The sequence below is a fragment of the Heloderma suspectum genome, chromosome 3 (assembly GCF_057233095.1).
Source record: "Heloderma suspectum isolate Gila_16-S chromosome 3, 16-S_ref, whole genome shotgun sequence".
In the NCBI taxonomy this organism is placed as follows: Eukaryota; Metazoa; Chordata; class Lepidosauria; order Squamata; family Helodermatidae; genus Heloderma; species Heloderma suspectum.
In genome coordinates, this window is record NC_139460.1 from 125,240,256 (window position 1) to 125,263,201 (window position 22,946).

The window sequence follows — 22,946 nt, forward strand, 5'->3', positions numbered from 1 at the left end:
ATTTGGATTTTGGGAGTAGGTTAAGGACATAGAGCAGGATGGCTTGTAGAACTAGAGCTGTGGGGCAAAGAACAGGTGTGATGTAGGAGGAACCAAACAAATAGTGTGGTATTGAAGTCTTCCTGCTTCCATTGGAAACTTTTTTCTTCCCAGCCTTTTTAATATTACTGTGCTTTCATCATATTCCACCTGCCATGTTTTTACACATCTCTGTACATACTGAGTATATTAGATTTGCCTAAATAACAACTCTGATTCAGAGAGGGACAGATAGCATCTAACAACATCTGAACCAGAATTTTTGTACATGTCTTGATGTAAAGTCCATTTCTAGCTAATAGGCCCTATAAGCTAGATGTGGACTCTACATCAAGACGTGTACAAAAATTCTAATTCACATGTTCTATCAGATTTGTGTGTTCTGCTTTCCCAATTCTTTAACGAATAAACCCAGAAAGGAATGTTATATTAAGCAAAGGAGATCTAAAAATTCAAATCTGTTACAGAATGAAATGGTACTCACCATACTGCTTTCTCCAAGGCAAGTGCTACATTATGAATTTCAGACAGGATCTGTAGACTTTCAAGACAACAGCATCCTGCCAGCTCCTTGGTATTAAGCCAGAGTTGTGAAGTTCTAAAACAACTGATAAGCAACACACCACTTTGTGCAAAGGATGTAGGGAAAGGCCAGTTATTAAACAGTTCAAAGGCAGGTCCTTTTTGAAAGCTAGCATCAATATTATTTGAAGACCTAGGTAGTAGTCATGACATGGTCCATTCCATTAAGATGCAGGCCTGGCAGAAGCCAACACTGACAGTTAATGTATAACAGGCAGCTGGGCTGCTCTCCTTAGAGGCGGCAGCAAGGTTTTCATAATATTTTGGAAAGGAATTCTATCAGAAGCAAGTCCCTAACAAACTTTTACCCACTCCTCCCCAGAATTCAACCACCCCATATTACAAAAACAACTTGTCTTGGAACATACTTGTTAAATACTTTCCCAATTTAAGTAGATCACATATTTTCTCAGACTTTCCAGAAAGTACCTTATCAAATATCTAGTCTTAAGCAAGGTGTAAAATTTTACTTACAAACTTGGGAGACATGAACCCAAACATTTGTTTATAGCAGTAGTAGACTCCTAAAAAGTTATTTCAGCATTTAATAGAACTATTAATACACAATTCATCTCATTTTAAACAGTGCAGTGGTATCTAGAATTATACACTTCAGGCGTAGTGCTTTTCAACTATTCTATAAAGGCACAATGCTGCTAATTTAGCACAGTAATAAACTAATGACTACCTCAGGCAAATTTCTAACGAAGCATCTAACAATCTTTTGTGTAAGACAAACAATAATGAACTTTTGACTTTACAAGCATCCGAGTAATAAATTAGGATAGAGAAAAATTCAGAGGAAGTATCAAAGTTAACAGGAAGGAAAGATTGGTATGAGTTTTTTTTAATTACTCTCCATGCACTACAAACACAACAATTGCTATTGTTTTTCATAGTTGAAGTTTGCTCTTTTTCATTGCCCTTGGCAGTAATACTTTGCTTGCTAATTTCAACCAGGAAACGCAATTGTGCAGCACAACATAAGTTACTGACTTCTTAAAAAAAGGTAAGTTAAGAATCATTGTTTTTTTCAGCAAGTATGTGGCAAAAGCTTTGAGAACCACAGGAACACTCTGATGTTCTACAGGTCTATGCTATGCACGCAATACACCATATTTTAAAAGAATAAAAATTAATGTTACATACATGCTACATGTAATATAACTCACTGGAAAACCGTTTCTTAAGAAGGAAAATCATGCTGGAAAATGAGCAACAAGCTCAACATCTGCCAGGTAAATGTAAAAAAATAAGTCAGCTTTCTCAGTACCTATAGATATTTTCCTTCTGGGTGTTTTTCTTATGAATTGGTACAGCTCTCATTCCTTGACAAAAATCACAACAGAGTTACTATATTTTGTGTAGAATAAGATAAAGTTATTAGCCCTTTTGAAACATGAATCAGAAAAGTAATACATTTCTTAGGCTAGACACAAGTCCATACCATTTAAATAAAATGGATCTTGAGCTCTCAGTTCAAGTTTGTCAAGCTTTTATTAAGTGTTTCCACTAGGCAAGTATTCTTCATGTCGACAATCTCTGCCATCCATTTCTAGAAAAATATGGGAGTTGTAAAATTTTGAGCTGCACTGTTTATATTATGGGAATTACAACAAGTAATACATGTTTACTATATGTATTTCATCACATCATTTAACTGGAAAAACCACTTGTGCTAGCACTAAGCAAGGTACAATCTGTACTAACCGGCGCATTCCAATTTGGCTTAAGACCAGTATTCAAGATAGCACAAGAAACTTTTTTAAAGCAAATGAATTTTTAATTCCCAAATCATTTAGCCTAATGGTAAGTAAAAGCTATTCAGGATTATACGAACGTTTTTTAGAATGAAATATAGCCACCAGTGCCCATCCTTTCTCCCACCCCAGTTCAGCTTGAGCCCCTGTCCTCCAGAGGTCATATACCCTGTTTAAGTATAATTTCTATAGCTCTGTGTTCACAACTGTTTATTCTGCAGGACGACAAGATATACATTCATACTGCTGAGGTGAGGTGGGGGGAGAGGTTTCTAACGATAATCACACCATAAATTATCTCATAAATAAGTATACAAAATTCAAATGATTGAAGGTTGGGCTCAGCTCATTTGATTTTCCCAGATATTTTATGTTAGAGTGAGATAAGCAACGTTTTAAGTGTATCCACCATTAAGTCAAGATTTTCAAACTGAAGTTTTGTTCCCAAAATTTCATTTCCTACAAAACCATTCTGCAAGGTTACATACCAAGCAAGGCTGTTGTTTCACCTGCATCCTCTTTTAAACTGTTACTATTTAATGCAGATTCGTTAGTAGAAGATGCTGATAAGTCACTTGTTTCATTTCTGTCCTCCTCTTGTACAGCAATGCTCCAACTTCCAGCCGACATGCTACCGCTTATTGATTCAGGCATTGCAACTTCAAGTACATCTTTAGGTTCTCCCTTTAAAGTTGATGAAAAATAATTAAACACCAAGATCAATATTGGAAAAGGGGGCTGAAGAAGAAAGGAGATTAAGATAATTCACCAGGAAAAAAACCGCTCTTTAATCAAAACCAAGCCATTTTCCTAACTCCTGTCACATTCTAGCAGGGTTAAGAACTCTGGATAAGGGCACCACAGTGATTAAAAGCAGACTTGAGTATAAATGGCTCCCACTAAATTCTGCAATCAACAAGACTATCTGGGTGGGGCAAAGCTTGCTCTCTCCAATACCGTTAATAGGGGCAGTTATTCCTATCTCAGCAGTTGCAGCAGCCACTCATGTATGGAAGAAACAGTTGCATTTGGGATCTTTATTACAGCATGAGGCAAACCTGTCTCCTGACACTGGATGGCTGAACTCATTAAAATAAAGGTATGCAATGCATGGATCCCTTCTGCCACCCCCTCTCCCCACCTATCAGAGGAAAAGGATTTCACGATATACTGTACTTACTTCTAGTATGAAGATGAGTAGGTGCCAATAGCATGATCGATATGCGAAACTAAAAGCTGACCTACAAGACCCAAAAAACCCACACACCACATAGTAAAGTCCTTCCCAGGACTGCAGCACTTTCAAATGCAGTGTGTGAGCTTCACCAGCTTGACTGGTTTCCCTCATCAAAAATGTCCCTGCAGATGGAAAGCGAGCAAGCCAAGGAAGAGGGATCTAGCCTCCTATGCCAACTTTTCATGATCAGGGAATTGTTGCATATCTGAATACTGCCCCACATAAAATATACCCCTGCTACATTCCAAAGTGGTACATTCCCAGGAAAGCTGGAACCATGTGATTTTTCTGAAAGTGCACATCTATTCTAAGGACAGCTTCACATGTTATGGTTTTTGTGTGAACGTGTAAAAATGTTTTGTTTATATCTATAAGAGTGACAGCACATGCTTTGCTGTAACTAATCTGAAAAAGCCTAAGAAAAGTTTCATTCCTATCCAAGAGGAAAGTCTGACAGAATGGGAGAAGAACAGAGGCAAGCAGGTGCTCTATAGCCAGCTATATACAGTTTTGTGTTTGGCTTGGTTATCGTGCTTTTGGTAAATACGTACATAGTTTTCACCAAGGAAGCACAAGCCGGATTATTTGTAACCTTGCGATCTTTGACTGATTTGAATCCAGCATAACTGGCCATCCACCACTCTGGGGAGGTCCGTCATCCAGGCAAAACATGTACGCTACTATTAAGTGCATGCTCTCCCACAAAACGTAGTATGGCTTGGAGAAGCACATATTACTTGGCCCCATACAAGATGCCCATATTCCCAGAAGCTCCTCACAGATTTAATTGTATGTTTGCAACATATAGAAATGAAATGGAATGAAAGAATAAATAAATAAATAAATAAACAAACAAACATACCCAATATCCTAGAGCTTTGATGACATCTAGTTTACACATTGGACACGTTCTGTGTTCCAACAGCCAGGGATCAATGCAATGCCTATGGAAGACATGTCTGAAGACAAGAGACAATACCTTTAAAATCAAGTACAGGAACACTTCTAAAATTGAACTCACTTTTATCTAGTAAAATGTAGCAAGCCACAAATTAAAATGGTAATGAAAAGCTTAGATAGTAGGAAGGATATCTAAAACAAAACTTGGTAATACTATCTTTGACAAGGCAGCATATATCATGAACACAACACTTGCCAATATGCTGATTAGGCTAAAACTAATCACTATCTTTACAAGATCCAACATGTTATGCTAGAGAAACTATTCAAATTCCCACAGAAATGAAGTCTGCAGTAATAGCAGTAGACAGAATCCAGAGAGACCTTTGCAGAAAGCATATCGTCTCATGTGTTGGAGGCAGGAGGAGCTCTCCAGTTTTCACCAACTCCTTATCATGCTGCGGCACCACCAGCCCTCCATACCACAGGCTTTCCACAGATGGTCCACAGACTTTCGGGAGCAAAGTTTTAGAGGTCGCAAGTGGCTGCAGCAGAAAAGACAGGAAAACCCAGATGCCCATATCTGAATCCCACTTGCAGTTTTCCCACCCAGTAAAGCAGGGGTAGTGGGAAATCTTTTTTTCCTCAGGAAGCCGCATTCCCTCGGGGGGAAATGGTCAGGGGGCCACACACTGGCAGTGGGCAGACAACAGGGCCATTTCTAGGATGAGGCAAAATAAGCCTAAGGCACCAAGAGATCCAGTGTGTCAAACGACCCCCAGACAGGCAGCAGTAATAATGGCCGGGCAAGGCTTGGCACACAGTAAATGAAAGTGGTACACTGGCCAGTCTTGGCTGCAGCCGTGTGCCATTTTAAATCACAGTATTTCCCCTAGTGTGAGAGGCAGCGAGCTGAACCAATCAGCTCACTAACTGGTGGCTATACAGCCAATGAGGGCATTGAGTGGTTAGAGGCCTGTCCTCTCGCTGTTCCAGGGCCCTTACTGGCTCTGTGTCCCTAAAGCAGCATCTGATTGGTTCAGCTTGCTGCCACTCTGACACTAGGTACTGTGATTTAAAATGGCACATGGCTGCAGCCTGGCCTGGCCAATGCAGCATTTTCCTGTAGTAAGTGTCAAGCCTTGCCCGGACAGTATTGCTGCTGACCTGGAGTCATTTAGGGGGTCCCACCACCATGGCCATCAACACCTGCTTCTGCTACTGGTAAGGGAGCTGAAAATTGAAGGGGAGCAAATGGTTCCTTTTCCTAACTTTCCCCTCCCACTTCTCCCCTCCCGAAAAACTTCGTACAGAAGTTGGTGCGTGCACTGGACCTTTGCTCCGATGACCTCTATTAAAAAATAAATAAAACAAAGGGACCTGCTTGTTCCTTTCCTGCTGCCACATGAGTTGAGTGGGCGGGGGAGCAAGCAACTGATTAACCAGGAGGGGGGGGGCACACAAAATATCAGGGCAGCAAAGCAGCCAGGATGGGGTCATCTTGCCCAGTGCCATCCCCACCCCAAAGTTGGCAATAAAGCTAAAGCAGGAGCCAGAAGACAGTGTTCTTATTTTACTGAATATATTTTAAATTCATCTTCTTTTGCAGATTTTTTTTTTTGGCGGGGGTGGTATTTTATCTCTGTTGCATGGACAATTAATTTGTTGTTGTTGTTGTTCAGTCGTCCAGTCGTGTCCGACTCTTCGTGACCCCATGGACCATAGCACGCCAGGCCTTCCTGTCCTGCGCTCTCTCCCGGAGCGTGCTCAAGTCCATATTCATTGCATCAGTGGGACAATTAATTATTCATGAGTAATTCAGTCCTTCTGGATAGGGATTGTTATTTTACTGTGCTGCTTCTTGCTGTTACTGCTAAAGTGTTTTGGAGAGAGGCAGCAGTGGGGATGCTCAAGCAAAGGGATGAATTTTGGATGCTCAGAACTGGCTGGCCATGCTTACCCCTGAGTAATCCAGTTCTTACTTGTGAATAGAGGTGTGTAAGCTAGATTTTTGTACTGTGCTGCTTTTCACTGTTACTTCTGAGAAGAGGTATCTGTGAAAATGCTCAGTAAAAAAGATGGATGCTTACTGTGTGGCTCTGAGATATTATCACCTCTCAGTGTTTCATTTTGTAATGGGTTGTTGCTAGAATCCAAATACTGCTTTTCGGTTGGTCTGAGGATACTATTATCATCATAATCATTTTTTTTTACTCTCTGGATTCCCACCCCCACTGCTTTGTACTCATTATCTTAAAGACACTTGATTCTCTGTGCAATGGGAGTTGTTCACGGAATAGGATAATGTATGTCCAAAGAAGTGTGTGTGTCTTTCCCTAAACAAAAAGTGAAAATGTGGAAGTGGGTCCCATATTGCAGGTTTGGAATCAGAAATGGGTCTTGAGTCTGGACAGTGTGAAGACCACTGGTTTAAGGGATTCATATAACTATGTACTAAACAAATGTTTAAAGCACCTTACAACACAGTGACACTGATATACATTGAAAATAGAAGATATCAATACCCTAGGAAACTCATGGTTTCCCCCCCATGAGCCCATTTCATGCTGTTCAGGAATAGTGGTAGTGTGGTGAGGTGGAGGGCAAAATTGTACTTCACCTAGGGTGCCAGAACACCTTGAAAGAGCCCTGAGGGCCAAAACATGCACTTACACAGTGAGGTGGCCAGAATGGCGCCCATGTAAACAAGCTCATTCTGACTGCCTCTTAATCCTCATTTATCACACAGGCAACTCAAGACATAATGTAAATAACAATGAAGTTATTTTGATTGTGATATAAAGTACTGTAAAAATGTTCTGTACCCTGCGCACACCTAGTTAATGAGAAGCCACCTACTTATAAAGCATAGGCATCTCAAACATTGAGAGAGCAGGGAAGAACTAACAACCTATTCTAACTCTACTAAGTAGCAGAACTACACCTTGTAGTCTCATTTACTATTTAGAACATTTCTTGCCTCCAGTCTAGGCATTTTCACTGCATAAAACAGTTCTACAAGCTGTTATTTTTAAAGCACAGAAGTTCAGAGTTGGAAGAACTGAACAAGAGCGTCATCCTAGCCAGCATCATTCACAACGAAGTCATTATTCCTAAATGCTGAATGAACCACAGCTCAGAGAACAGCTTCAACGTATTATGGTTCTCCATTCTAAATACACTTAGTATTTTCATGAACATCATTAAGTTTTTCTGAGTAAAGACACCACTTGAAGCAAAATAAATTCCATAATTTTAATAAACTTACTTGCAAGGCAGGATTCGAACTGTATCTTTTGGTTTATAGTTTTCAATGCAAATAGCACAATTATCTGCATCGACATCCAAACCCTTTAAAAAAAAAGAAAGAAAGCATTGTTTAAGCAACAAAACTATCTTCAATGGAAGATAACCCCAGGTGTAACTTTCCAAAATTCAGGTAGTATAAATATCTGAATTTTCTGCAGCTAGTTCTTTCAGAATAAGCAACAAAACCTTTCATTCAGATACTGGAGAAGAAGTTGCAAAAAAATGAACAGTTACATAAAATTGATCAGACTTCAGGGTTGTGGGATCTATGTTGGTTTTTTACTAGAAGTCTGAGATCCATTAGAAACCTGTGGTGCACAACACTTAGAACTAAAGAATTATGAGCCCAGGAATTTGTCCAGGAGTACCAGAACCGAATAGGACTCACAATCCTTCCACATGAGAAACCACTTCTGGATACTCCAAGCTTTCTTCAATTGGTAGTATAATTTAGGGTGGGCGGCAGAGTCATTCTGTTGTTGCTATTAAGCAATTGACCTCACTGATCTACTGGAAATCATGCAGAAATCTATCTCCCATGCATTCTTTCTCTAGAAGAACAAACGTTGTACTTATCTTCAAAAGGTAAAAAGAACACTGCACGTCTATTAGTAACAGAAAATAATATTTTCCTTCTTTTTTGACCGCAAACATCTTGACATCACCTAAGACTCTGACTCAGTTGCATACAAAAATAGCAATGAAGGAGTGTGATCATAAGATACTATATATAACTGGTAGGAAAAGTAGTTAGCTAATCAATCTCATGGTGAGAGAAAGTGCAGTGATAAGAAGCGCTCCAGACAGTCCTACCTAACATTTTTATTGATAACTCTGATGGAGTGGGAAATAAAAGGAACTGTAAACACTAGAAGCCAGAATTAGAAATCAAAGTTATATATTTTCTGAACAATGGTGCAAATCTGACCACTAAGGGCGCAATGCTATGGAGACAGTAGTCAGCCTCTGAACTTGGAGGCTGACTATCCAATGCAGGGTGGCTGGAGCATGGAAGTGATCCTTGTCTCTGTGCTCCGGCCGGCCTGCTTTGGCCAGACAGGCATTTCCGAGCGTGGAGATGCAGCCAACGCAAAGAGAATCATGCCAGCTATGAGGGGACGGGGGGTACAGGTTCTGGGAACTGCAGTCAAAGCCCTGGCTCCAACCTCAGTTCCCAGAAAATGAAAAATCCTATGGCCCTCTAGATAGTGTCTAGGGGCCATAGGATTGCTCCCTAAGCCATGTTAATATACAGCTAGAATATTATTTACCTTGTTTCTTTCTTACAAGCAGGCTTTGCATCTTTTTGTCTCACTGTATGTATTTTTCATGCTTTTTTTCTTCTTTTTTTCTTTTTTGCAATCTAGCGCCTGCCAAAAACCCCTTGCACACACACCCCATAACACCCTCCCCAGCACCTAACTGTGATCCCCCCCACTGCCTATCTCACCTCTGTACCTCCAAAGCCCTAAGGAAGAATCACTTCCTGCTTCCTCCTTAGGGCTTCAGTGGTACAATGGTAAGGTAAGCAATAGGGAAGAATCATGGTTAGGGGCTGGGGAAGGTACAAGGGGAGTGAGGAAGGTGTGCATGGGGGTGTAAAAATAAAGCTATCCAAGGCGGGGGGGACCGAAAACACAAGGATTCTAGGGAGGGGCAGTGGAAAAAAATACCAAGATTCCAGGCAGGTGGTGTAAATAGAGAGGATCCCGGTAAGACGAAGCAAGAAGAGAAAGAATCCAGGCAAGGGGGCAAGAAGAGAGAATCCCCCCAAATTACAAATTTGCCTGCAGGACCAAAAAAAATTACAAATGTGTCCTCAGGACCAAAATGGTTGCCTATTCCTGCTATAGAGAATGTCTTTAAAATATTCCCTTATAGAGTATTTCTTATGACCAGGGTCCATGACAGTTTGAGGTCAACAGTGTAATCCTATAAGTGTCAACTGAGAAATATGTTCCATTGATTTCAGTGGAGCTTACTTCCAAGCAAATGGTTATAGGGTGGCAGCCTAAGTATGGGAATACAGCAAGATGTACACCGGAAAACTGAAAAATGATCAGATTGGTTCTTCATTTTCACAGAAAAGCCTCTTTAACTCAATATGTCTGGTAGAACTGTTGATTCAATTTACAGATTAACTGTACAGCTAATATTTTTTATGTCCAGATTATTTAACATTAACCTAGTTATTCAGAGAAATTTAGTATGTACATATTTTCAATGTACAACCTTGGGTTGTTTAAGGGTTAAACAATCCAGAGTTAACCCAACTCTGGAAAGGGGCCACCACACTGAAGGCTCTTATCCTGGTGGACTCCAGCTGGGCCATGGGTCCATGTGGAGTCACCAGACACATGCTCTCGGATGACCTCAGTGACCAGGCAGGTTGCTAAAGGAGAAAGTGCTCTCTCAGGTATCCTGGACCTAAGTTTTTTAGGGCTTTGTACACTAGTACTAAAACTTTAAACCTGGCCTGGTAGTGAATAGGCAGCCAGTGCAGTTCCCTCAGCAAAGGAGTTACATGCTGAAAAGGGGCAGCTCCTGTCAACAGCCTAGATACTGCATTCTGCACTAGCTCCAGCTTCTGGACCAGCCTTAAGGGCAGTCCCACATAGAGCGTATCGCAGTAATCCAGTCCTGAGGTTTCTAATGCCTTTATCATCGTGGCAAGCTATCTCTGTCCAGGAGAGGCCATAGCCAGAGAACCAGCCAAAGCTAGTAAAAGGCACTCTGAGGCTTCCAGTGACAATGATGGATCTAGGAGTATCCCCAGACTACGAACCTGGTCTTTCAGAGGGAGTGCAACCCCATCCAGATCAGACAATGAGCCTGTCTCTTGGACCTGGGAACCACATACCCACACGGCTTCTGTCTTGCCAGGATCCAGCTTCAGTTTATTGGCCCTCATCTAGCCCATTACTAAACACTGATCCAGGACTTAGACAGCCTCTCCTGATTCAGATGTCACAAGGAGACAGAGCTGCGTGTCATCAGCATACTGATGGCATTTAGCTCCAAATCCTGTAACGATCGCTCCCAGCAGCTCCATAGATGTTAAATAACACTGGGGACAAGATGGTACCGTGCTGCACCCTGTAGGTCAATTGCCAAGGGGCTGAGGAATAGTCACCCAATGTTACTGTCTAAAATCGGCCCTGTAGGCAGAACTGGAACCACTGTAATACAGTGCATTTACAGTGCACATTTACAGTACCATAAAAATGAATAGCTCTGTTACACTCACACACATTGAATTACCTACCAAACACGAGCACTCATTTGTTTTTCATCTCATGAAAATGTCTCTGTCCAGCCTAACTACCAGCTCTGCTTAAAAAGGACACACAACACATTAGTTTTCCTGGAGTTACAGCTTTCCTCATTGTACTTCACAGATAGAGAGGCATAATTTCTCCAAGTAACTTCTGTGTTTCCTGCTTGACACAAGTCTTTCCAAAGTTTTAGTATTTTTTATTTATTTAAAGCATTCTTAACCTGCTCTTCAATTGGAAAGGCCCTCAGAGCATGTGAAGAAACTTAGGTAAAACTGAGGTCAAAGTGTGTTATATTTTATTTCGACCACTGATGATCTGACGGATTTAACAGTAAAAGAAAAATGTATGGTTTTTACTCCAGGCTTGTGCCTGAGGGGAGTTACATTGTAAATATGGTGTGCTGGCAAACTGGCAGTTAGTTACTGTTACCACTAGGAGGTGAAAATGAAGCCAGGTTCTCTCTATTTATATGAAAAGGTAGGACTGAAATTGGAACCATCTGAACAGTGTAAAGATGACCATTGGTCAGAAGTTTACCTAGAGATGGGGTGATGGAATACTGAACACCCCAAAGCTGATTGGCTGGAGGGTTCGGACTGGAACAAATATAAGGAACTGTGGAGAGTCTGACAGGGGAGTCTGTCAGGAAGAAACTGACTGGAGAGCTGCCTGAGGAAATGTCTTTGTGAGATGATGGGGAGCCTGAAGAAGGCATCAACCAGGGGGGAAGAGCAGCTAGTAGACCGGGAAGCTGAGCTGAGAGCACGGGAGACAGAAGCTAAAGAAGGTCTGCAAGTGGGGAGAGGAAGACTCCTGGAGCAGCCTTTGGAAGAAGCTGAAGCCTGAGTGACAGCTAGCGGCGGGGGTCTGGAGATTTGAGCAGCTGCTGAACCAGACAGAAGACTTTAGGAGAAGCCTGGGGAACAGAGTTGAAGGTTCCAGGTGGAAGTTGAATCCAACCAGAAAAAAGACTGCCTTTCAAGCCCTCATGCTAGGCCTGGGGTGGAGCTTGATAGGGGAATTGGTTTAAGGTTGGTTAGGGATAGAAACTAGGACATCTAGCACCTGACCGGTGGTAAGAATAACTGTGTAGAAATCCTGTTTTTAAAGTAGTAACAATATCTGTAAAATAATAAGCTTTCTTATTTTCTTTTTAATAAAACACTATATATCTTTACTTTTTTGGCACTCCGATCCATTTTGTCTCACACCTAATGGCCAGTTACTTTAAGGGAAGAAGCATATGTTAAATGAAGGGGTGTAGTTTAATGGTGACAGGGGAAGAGAAGGGAGGGATTACCCAGCGGTGAGGGGTGATCCAATCCACATTTGGGGAATGGGGTGGTTTTGCCCTAGTGTACAGGCCCCCATCCCAAGATCCAGGTTCTCCACAAAGCATCTTCTAGATCAATTTTAAAAAATTCCTGCCCTCAGGTTTACAATCAAAAAGACATGGCACAAAAGGAAAAAGGGATGGGGAGGGAAGAAGAAAACGAGCAGGCACTAATTCTTAATGTTCAAGTGACCAGCTGGGATGGAAATAAGCTTACAGTTCAACAACAGGCTTTGGTGGGCCTCCAAGAAAGCCTATAATTGACTTTAATGCAGCCAGAAGTTGTGGGCCTTACAGGATGAAGTCTCGACCTTCTGGGCCCTTGCTAGAATCTGTCAGCATCTCATCACTCATCAGGTAAGACTCAAGAGACCCAGATAACATCACCACCTCCAGAGCAGAAGGTCCTGCTGTTCTTTCTCACCAGGCAGATGCTTCCAAAACCTCTATGAGGGAAAAAGGGATGACAGTTTGCCTGACTGCCTACTATTTCTTCTCTACCTCACACAGCAATTAGTATTAGTTCATCCTCACAAATGTACTTATTGGTAAACTCAACTATTAGATTAGCACCACAAATTAAGAAAAGCTACTATAAATGAGAAACTTTTAAAGATCTCATTATATAGCTGTGTGTCTTCTTGCACAAATACATAACCCACTGAACAAGTTATTGAGACTTGTGACCTAGAGTTTTAGATCAAATAAAACGTAAGACTGTGTCTCCCAGAATTAGCATTTTAAAAAATCATTAGAAAACTCAGTATAAAATATGGAAGGACAAGTTAGGGTTCTAAAGAGATAATTCAGGTGTGTCTAAAAGTCTGCAAATGCCCACTAGGATTTATTTATTTTTAATAGCAGACACCCATCCCACCAAGTCTCTTGAAGTTCTTCAGTTTCAAAAGAGGTTTGCATGTGCTATTGGGGGCTGCTATTCATGAAACAAGCTCACAGTTCTTTTGGGTGCATGGAGTCAGCAATATGATTTTTAGATCCCAGCAATCCGTGTACACATAACCAGGCACAGGATGTTTGAGCCATTTCATTTTCATGAAGCTACTAATGAAATATTTTTCACTCAATGTTAGTCTGATCAAAATTACCTTATCTTCATACTTTACAATATGTAGTGAGAGCTGGCTAATTGCTTTCATGGTTTCTTCTCTGTGGACCTTTAAAAAAAATCCAGGTTAGTAGTCCAGATTTCAATGACATTTTATGAGGAAGCATTTAAGATACTGAATAATCAAAGATTTGGTATTCCTTTACCAAAGGGCACAAAAGCCATTTTGTACCAGTGTTACTAGTATATGTGGCCAGAGTGCAGATGCATGTAAAGGTAAGGTTCAGAGAATGATGATAATCATTCCTACAGTACTTCTCTCTAAACTGAATGAAGTAGTTACAACTAGGACTTTCCCTATAAAGAACTCTGATATCCACAAGTTTTGTGCAAATGACTCAGTTCATTCCCACTTTTGTCAACTGCAGCACGGCGCAGTCTTTTAAAATTATTTTCCACCACTTAATACTATTACTGAAACAAAGTTAGGAATGATGACATGCCAATTATCTTCATTTCTATCTCACATGACACTTTCACAAGGCAGCTGGTAAATTCATGCATTACTAAACAAAGTGCTCCTAGGTTTGTATATTTCTGGCCAGTTTAACAGTTAAACTTTATAAGCAGTCAAGATTTAGAAAATATCGATTCTATCATACAAGCACTGTAAATACCTTACACTTTGCCTTAAAGAAACAGTTAAAATCCTTTCCAAATGATTCATGCAAATTGACAAAACATACACAATGAACATAAACATGGTTTATACTCAGAGGTTTCAGTAAGATACATTCAGCCTTCCAAGGAGCCACAAACTATTCAGAAAAGACCAGGGTAACCTCCAGTACTGGAGGATCGCTTATGTGATTTAATTCCAGATTCAGGTCTTTCCAAGGTATCCGTATAGTAGGCACAATGGTGCCTCCTACTAGCTGTTCTATTATGTCTACTAAGAAAAAGGTATGCTAATCGAAGTCTCATTTTCAGAATGAGGGTACAGTTATTCAAAAGCAGCCCCCCAAAACGTTTTAAACTATAACTGTAACTCCTCAGTCCTACATTGTATACCTATAAGGTATTGTGCCTGTGGCAGTGAAACCTCTGACACAGATTGGTGTGATATCACAGATCATTCAAGAACATTCCAGCATCTCAGGGAAATTTTCAGCAGAATATACACACTGGTGAGTCAAGAGAAAGTTACCAATTTGACTAGAATTAAAATCTCCCATAAATCCTAGGACCTGGAAGAAACTCAGTAAGGATGATGTGGGGCACTATAGACAGGGTGGCTGAAGAAATGAGACTGAATAATCAGTGTACTAGGAACCTAAGGGAAAGGGTAGTTCAGAAGACAATTAAACAGATTAAGCTTTTTAACCAAATCTCCTTGCTGGGAAAATCTTTGTTTAAATCAAGCTTCTGTTAAAGGAAGGAACCTTAAGGAAGAGAACCAGTGGATGAAATGGTGAGGCCTGAATTTCATGAACTCATTTGAACTAGCCTGTCAATTATTTGTATGTAGGCTTCCAGTATACTACCAATGAAGAACTGAACAGGCATTTAAACATGGCTATGTCTCTACAGGACATGAATGCAAAATCAGAACAATTAATTTCATTATCTGAAGACAACTGCTGCCCAGTTCTAGTTTAAAACACTAACTCGAATAGCAGATGTACAGTTCAGGTATGTCTAGTTCTGGAAACAAGTTACAACAGATACTAATAGACAGTTTATATATTGGTATTAAGAAACCTATTCAGGCTAAGTAGCATTCATAGATGAGGCAGGAAGATATCAAGGTTGCTACACAACATTTCAGTTAAGTGTTCAATTAATGCTTATTAGAAGGCAAACATTTTTCACGAGAGACAGAAAGAATAAGAGAATCACCACTGGTAATTACCTGGTTTCTAAACTGTGATCCAGTATAGAGAAAACGCTGTATATAAAAAAATATAAGCCATGCTAGAGATATAATCATCATGGTGATAAATGCAATAGCTACGAACACAACTGACTGTCCTTTGATATATTCTTGTACATGTTGTTTACCAAAACCAATAGTCATTTTCACTGGAATCCCTCTTCGCACTGGCTCCAAGATTTCCATTCCTTTTGGATACCCAACCATAATTACAACTGTATTGCCAGTACCTGTTGAAGGGAAAGAAAAATATGAATCAAGTGGGCTCTTGTAAAACTATTCTATCTCCTGAACAAAATCCAGGCCACTTTACATAGGATTAAGTAGACAAGAGTTGCTCTTGCCAAGAGTTTCCCACCAAGATATCTTGGTCCCTATCCTGTGGCTAAGAGATAACTGGGAGAAGGCAAGGGCATGCACACCTCCTAGGATTGTTACTCTCTTGCACTTGAATGTAGATAATTAACATTTTTTAAATCCAAGAGTTTATGAGCACTCTAGAAGTTATGAAAATTCTGGAGTGTTTTGTCTCCTCATTACAAGATGGCAGAAATAATCACTCAATCATCATTTCACAAGTCCATCTCCTGCTTGAGGATTATAAGGAGTCCTCACACACTAGATTTGTGTGATATGAGATTTCTGGATAGTAAGTGTCCTGGTATTTTTCACTAGCATCTTTTTCTCTACTAAATCTTTGTTGTGCTGCCTGCAGGACCATTGCCATATTGAGATTGCCACTCTTAGCAGTTCAAGCACATATATGAAAATAATCAAATTCCATTATTATGTGAAAGTTTAGTTAGAACTTAAGATTCATTTTGGAAATATAAATATATGAAGTGATGTTCAATACCTGCAATTTAACAGCATTTGTTCTGCCACCACTTATTCCAAACCGTATACCTGTAGGCACATGATCCAGCTTTTTCTTGAATTTATTATACTGTAATAGCATGCTTAGCAATCCAGATGAGAAGGGATAAGACCTTACAATACAGCCCTGCTGTAATACGTGAACCAATAAGAAAGTCATGCTCTGTATTAAGTGCCTAGTTGATAATATTCTGAAACCTTGGTTTACAGAATGTTTCATTTTACACAAACAGTTTGCATACTGCAGATGCCAGAACTCAAGTAAGACACACAGACATTTTAGTATTTGGGAAAATGCCAGAAGACCAAGAATATAAAATATGTAAACATCAAGAACTCAAAGTTCCACTGACCTAGTCAGGAAGTACATTGTTGTATTTTGGTATCTTAATTACCAGCATATCAATCGAAGACTACACTTCAATAAAACTGCAATTCAGAGATATTACATGGCTCTTTATAAGAGAAGAGGAAGCAGGCCGTGATTCAAATGTAGGTTCTCCAGCTTAGTTCTTCCCTCACTCCATCACCCTTCCTCTCATTTCCTCCAGTTTTCATATATGCAGCATCTCTGGCTTGTGACTTGACAGACTTATACTTCACAGCCTGCTTTGCTTTTCCAAATCTGGAGTCCAAAACTGAACTACAGGAGTCTTATTACATGGAGAGTAAAAAGGAAGGGGAGGAGGAATTCATACTCTCTGTTCATGGAAAATCTGGCCTCAGGACTATAGCTAGAAATCAACTACATGCAATTTCTCCTAACTGTTATATCTGCATGCCATAAATAACACCCCTATGTGTTCATGTAAATACTGAAAACTTGCATGTATTCATGAAAGTACAATCAATGATAAAGCTACCTGGAGTCTCAAAACCTTCACTGTAAGTCAGTACATCGGTTCACACGATCAAATTTAAGCCATGGTGGGCTGCGATGTGTGCCAGTGGTCACTCTGAATATACATGGCCTGTTTTAGGGTTATGTGAGGGTTGTTTAACCCTCGCGCAACCCACCCCCACCAGGTTCAGACCACATGACAAGCCGTGACTCAAATTTTCAGGATGGCACCTACGAATGCTGCAGCTTGTCCCACAGTGATTATGCGAACCTGGTCAATGAGTCAGGATCTTGTACTCCTCTCCCTTAAGCATACAGTTCCAGAATTCGTGTAGCCATTTTGAGGCAGACTAGTGAATCTCAAGACAGAGTAAACACAACAGAACTAAACAACAGAATGAAAAGCAACAGGAAGAACAGAAGAATACTGAGATTAAGCCAGAATAGGCTTAAAGGGATAATGTTATCCATTTGTCTCAGAAGATGAGGTCCTTCACAAAAAGACCAAAGGAAGTAGTTAACACAGACATTCATTCATAAACAAGTAATTCTATTAAATTAACACGGGCACAATACAGTACACCATATTGGTTTGAGAAGGATCTCAGAGCCATTGAAACAGTTCAAGAAAAATACTTTCACATTCTTTAGAGAAGCAGCAGCTTCAGTGCCTCCACTCTCACAGAACAATGGCACTCAAGCTCATTTTCCTATATCCTTGTCCACCCTCTAGTAAATCCAATGCATCTAGAAATTACCATGCTTCTGCTTTATACAATGTGTTGTTTGCCCAGGATCTATTTATATATTATGCCCTGCTTGTTGTGACCATCTGTGCCATCCACACGCTTTCAACTAGGCTTGTAGTTTTTAATACTTAGAAAAGTTGGAATATTCTTGTTGCAATGAACCATAACCAGCCTCCATAATGCTTTCTAGATTTCCTTAAGGATGATTGCACCTACTTTGGACACTTCATATCCTGCCTTCAATTATGTTGTACCATCATGCAGTCAAGAAGTTGATTTATGTGTTTTCACAGAGAGCTTGTCACTCCACTACAAAATCATGCTCAGTGTTTTATGCCAGTTTTGTGGATAGTATTATTTCTGAATACTTATTGCTGTTTTGTTCTATAGACACACACACATTATTTGCTAGCTATGGCTTCTTGCCTTCTCTTGTTCAGATGCGATGACTAATGCAAAACTAAAACATATTACAGATACCTGTAAGTGCAGGTACCTGGATGAAGGATATGCTTTCCAGGAGCCATTTTAAAACAACTTGGTCCAAACAAGTTGTTAGTCTATTTATTCAGTGTTTCATACAGAAACACCATTAGGTAGCCTAAGCCACCTATTTTTCCTCTTGACTATTTAAAAGTTCACACAGCATTATCCATTTATAAGAGGGAGTAGAACTTTATAGGCCTCTCATCCAGTTTCATCATCTTGCTCCTCTTGTTTCTGTGTCACACAGCTGCTAAACACAATCACACTTCCAAACAAGCCTGCTGCTACTGCACCCAGCACCACTCCTATTTCCAATGTCTGGGCAAATTATCTCTTAGTGAGGAGTTTAGTTGAGCCTGGCATGTGGTCTTGCTTACGTAGTCCAGAAATAAGGTACTTTCGAGTTTGGAGCTTTTAAATCATTTTTAACCCCTCTAAACTATTAAGGCGGGGATATGATCGAGGCTTTAAAAAGTATGCATGGTGTGGAGAAAGAGAAAAACATCTGTCATAATAGAACTTGGGTCATCTAATAACATTAACTGGCAGAACAGACAAGAAAAACTGCTTCTGCATGCAATACATAATTAATTTATGGAATTCGCTATCACAAGATGTACCAGTGGCCTACAACTTAAAATAGCTTTTAAAGAGGAGTAGACAAATTAATGGCAGATAGGCCTGGCAATGGCTGAAATTCACAATGGCTATACAGAACTTCCAAATTTAACGGCAGTAGATCACTGAATACCAGATACCTGGACAGCAGCTGAAGGAAGCTGTTGCCTTCATGTCCTGCTTTGAGGGCTTCTTGGAAGCATCTGGTTGGCTACTATTAGTGCGGTGCACTACTTAGAGGAGATGTCCTCATCTTGGTCCCCTCCAGATGTTTTGGATTACAATTTCCAGCAGTCCTGACAATTGGCCAAACTGGCTGGAGCTGATGAGAGTTAAAGACCAAAACATCTGGTGGACACTAAGTTGGGGAAGGCTGACTTAGGGTGCAATCCTATCAGGATAGTTGGCCACCTCTGAACTCGGAGGTCACCGCCTATCCAATGCAGGGCAGGAGAATCACAGAGGGGATCATCCCCTCCGTACTTCAGCCACCCTGCATTTGTGGCTAGACAGCCAATTTTGGCTGTCTAGCTGCGGGAAGTTTGAGCAGGGCGGACGCCGGATAACACATAGGAAGCGTCAGAACGGTACTTCCGCCTTTCCCGCCCCGCGGAACGCCCCATTTTTGCTGCTCCGCACTCCTCTTCCGAGCGCGGGGCCATTCCACGCTGCCTACAAGGCACCGCAGGAGGGGGTGGAGGTCAATTCCCAGGGAACCAACCTATCCTATGGCAATCTATCTGCTGACTAGCGGCCATAGGATTGTACTCTTACAGTGTCAGAGTAAGACTCAGGGCAGCAGGATACACATCACCCAGTGAAGTTCACTGGGTGACCTTGGGCCAGTCACACAATCTCTCAACCTAATCTACTTCATAGTGTTGTTGTGAGGACAAACTGGCAGGGGTTGAGGGCAATCTGCACCACCTTTAGCTCCTTGGAGGAGAGACAGGAGATAAGTGAAACAAACAAAAACCAAGATGCTAGACTAAATGGGCTTTTGGTTTGATCCAACAGGTCTCTTCTTTTGTACTTACTGGAGTTAACTCCTGTAACTACTCCACATGTTCAGCCAGATCCAAGGCATGTTTAGTCAGAACAGAGGCCTTGTTTACACATGCAGCACAGAAAGTGGTAAAGTTCTGAGATGGTAAATGGACTGTACCACTTCAGACTACTTGTAGGGGATACTGCTTTTGAACACTTCCAGAGCGAAACAAAAACAAAAACCCCTGCAAATAGAAAACCAGCACAGCAGGGAGAACACTGGACTAGGCTTTTCTCCCCGGGGTGTGTGTACCTGTGTATTTTACATAGGGAGCCATTCAAAAATGGTATGAATCCTGTCTACCACCTCATTCCACTGATGCGATGCCTTTCCCATCCTGGCTTGGCTAGGGATGATGGGAGTTGTAGTCCAACATCTCCGGAGGGCACCAGGATGGGGAAGTCTATTTTACTGCATGTGTGGCACGCCGATTTCATTGGGAGTTACTCCCAGGTTAAGTGTTCACAGCATTGCAGCCTTATAATCCAAGAGCTTTGCTTTAGATAGGAGCATGCAGCCCGCCTTCTCCCCGGACTGTTTTTCACTGCCTCACGGCAGATTCGCCCGCATCTCTTCCGCGCCGCCGCCCCCCCCCCCCGGTAACTTCCCGTCCAGCCTGGGCTCCGTTCCCCCATTTCTCAGTATAACCAACCCTGGTGTGCCCCCCGCACAGCTGCAATCGAGGGTGCCCCGCGAAGTCTTTCCCTCATTCCCGCCGCCCTCAACAACCTTTCCTCTCATCACCACTGACCGTGGTACGACATCGTGAGGGTGGAGTTGCCGAACCGGGGCTCGTTGTAGATCACGACGGCAGCCGCCCTCTTCCTCGCCGCGTTCGCGACTTTGTCCTTCAGGCTGCAGCGCCCGTGGGCCACCAAGGCGACCCAGGGCGGCGGCGGCGGCGGCGCTCCCGCCGCTCTTTGTCCCGAGGGGCCGGCCGGCCTGGGGATGTCATACTCGGCGTCCGGGTCGCAGCCTTCCAGGCGGCGGGCGGCCACGCCCCGGGGGATGCCCACCAGGCCTTGCGCGCTCGCCTTGGGCGAGCCGTCTCCGTAGCGGCCGCTCTCGGAACTGCTCCGCACCGTGCGGTTGGTGCCGGGCTCCGTGTACACCGTGCTCACCCAAGCCGTGTACCACACCAGCGACCAGGCGACCCGCGGGCACCCCACAGCCGCCAGCACGAACAACGGCAGCGCCACGCGGCGCAGCAGGAGCATGGCTCCGGCGGGCGGGCGGGCTGGCAGTTGGCTCCCGCGACAGCGCGGACAGACTGAGCGGAGGAGCCCGCCCGCCCGCCCGCCAGCAGGCCAGCCTCGACGCGGGCGCGGCGGCGCATGCAACGGCCCCCGGCTCCCCGCCCCTCTCCCGGGGGCGGCCCAACGCGCAGGTCGGCGGGCGAACGGCCGCGCGGCTACCGCCGAGCGTGAACCAAAGAGGCGGGGACTGCGAAGGCAGAGCTCAGGTTGTTCCTCCGGCCGAAGCCGAAGCCGCCTCCTTCCGCCCGGGCCAAGCCGACTCGTGTAGGCCGCCCTCCGTTCTTTTCTCACGGGTGCACTCACGCGTCTTGCATGTGTGAGGAGGCCGCCCCTTCCCCTCTGTCTGCCGTGGGGAGGGGAAGCCCTCCCCCGCCGTGCACGCATCACTTTCGGCCCTTCCAGGGAAAGGAGCAGCTGAATTAGAATGCGGTCCTGTATCTGTCTACTCAGAACTAAATCCCATTGAGCTCAGGGGGACTTGCTCTTAAGTAAGCCTTGTGTGGGATTGCCGCCCGAGTCTGCGGCAGCACGGCTAGCCAAGGCCAGAAACTTGTTATGCGGCACTTCAGCGATTAATATTTATTATTTCCTGAGGGTGGCCATGGTACGCTATTGCAGCAAAAGCGGCAGAGAGCTTTGTGGCACCTTAAAGATTTAAGAAAATGTATTCTGGCCTAATCTTATGTGGATGAAGTAGGCTGTAGTCGACAAATGCTTATGCCAGAATAAACTTGGCATAAGGTGCCACAAGACTCTTTGTTGTTTTGACATTTATTATGTGTCTTGGCAGAGAAGGAACTAACATCCTAGTGGCCTGGTCTGGAGAAGGGGGCTCAAGCTGGCTTTTGGGGGCTTCCCATCTGGCATAGTCTCCAGTGTCATAATGCACCTCAGTCATTGTTCCGTGGCATATTAATTAAGGGCTCATTAACCCCACTCTTTCCTAGTGTGAATAGCAAGCAGTAGAGACTTCGGGTGCTTCTTAACCTCCACGGCAAACTTTGGCGCAGGAAAAGGGAGCGAGTAAACACATCCAGAGGAGAAATCTGTTGCAGAAGCCTCTGCTGACAGTCACACTGGCAAGGTTCTGCCCAGATATTTCTGCAGCACCCTGACCAAACTTTAAAAGCCATCATCTCCCCCTTCAGCTTTTGGCCAAAAGTGGGAAGAGTTCTCCAAAACTCACATTTAGTTTTCTCCCACACTTGGGTCTTAAGCAATTTTGAAGGCCCCACTATGTCAAACAACATGGAAGATGGATGCCAGGCAAGTGCCTAGTCCCTGCCGAACCTAAAGTACTGCCAATTCCGTAGCAGTCAAAGCATAAACTAGGTCTTCTGCTCCTGCTGAATCCCATCTAACCTGACCTCAGGGCTCCATCTGTAGTCCTACCCTAGGTACAATCCTGTAGTTTAAGAAGTGCACTCTGGTTCCTAGAAGGATGCTGTCAAACAGTAAATTATAATATATGTAAATAAATAAGTGACAAATATATGTTGAAGACTGCATCGTCTCATTTGAAATTTCAGATGAATGCTGTGACCTAAGCTGACAGTTTTAAGAATGCTCAATGAAAATTCTAAGGGCTGTGGCATATGCAAAATTCTAAATTAAAAAGGCTAGACAGAAATGGCC

General features: G+C 42.6%; 1 protein-coding gene across 3 annotated transcripts; it reads right to left on the reverse strand.

Moving 5' to 3' along the window:
* Positions 1 to 1,036: 1,036 nt before the first annotated feature.
* Positions 1,037 to 22,792, reverse strand: RNF149 (ring finger protein 149). 3 transcript variants are annotated; one of them, XM_084844444.1, is made up of 8 exons: positions 21,380 to 22,792; positions 20,807 to 21,292; positions 15,417 to 15,667; positions 13,545 to 13,613; positions 7,787 to 7,869; positions 4,481 to 4,577; positions 2,870 to 3,065; positions 1,037 to 2,176 (listed from the first exon to the last, which is right to left on the reverse strand). In XM_084844444.1, the coding sequence occupies exons 1-8, from the start codon at positions 21,693 to 21,695 to the stop codon at positions 2,121 to 2,123; spliced, it is 1,554 nt and encodes a 517-aa protein (XP_084700570.1). In that variant the 5' UTR covers positions 21,696 to 22,792; the 3' UTR covers positions 1,037 to 2,120. The 3 variants fall into 3 exon arrangements, with proteins under 3 accessions (XP_084700570.1, XP_084700569.1, XP_084700568.1); XM_084844443.1 differs by having other exon boundaries at positions 21,368 to 22,792; XM_084844442.1 differs by lacking the exon at positions 21,380 to 22,792 and having other exon boundaries at positions 20,807 to 21,379.
* Between the last annotated feature and the right edge of the window lie 154 nt (positions 22,793 to 22,946).

Bases quoted from the DNA above. Each gene is read 5' to 3' on its own strand.
- RNF149 (XM_084844443.1), bottom strand. From the start codon at position 21,695: ATGCGTGCACGGCGGGGGAGGGCTTCCCCTCCCCACGGCAGACAGAGG. The intron at 21,293-21,367 runs GCTGGCCTGCTG...GCCAACTGCCAG, and splicing joins GCCGCCGCGCCCGCGTCGAG to CCCGCCCGCCCGCCGGAGCC. The intron at 15,668-20,806 runs GTCAGTGGTGAT...TCCCTTCAACAG, and splicing joins CCTCACGATGTCGTACCACG to GTACTGGCAATACAGTTGTA.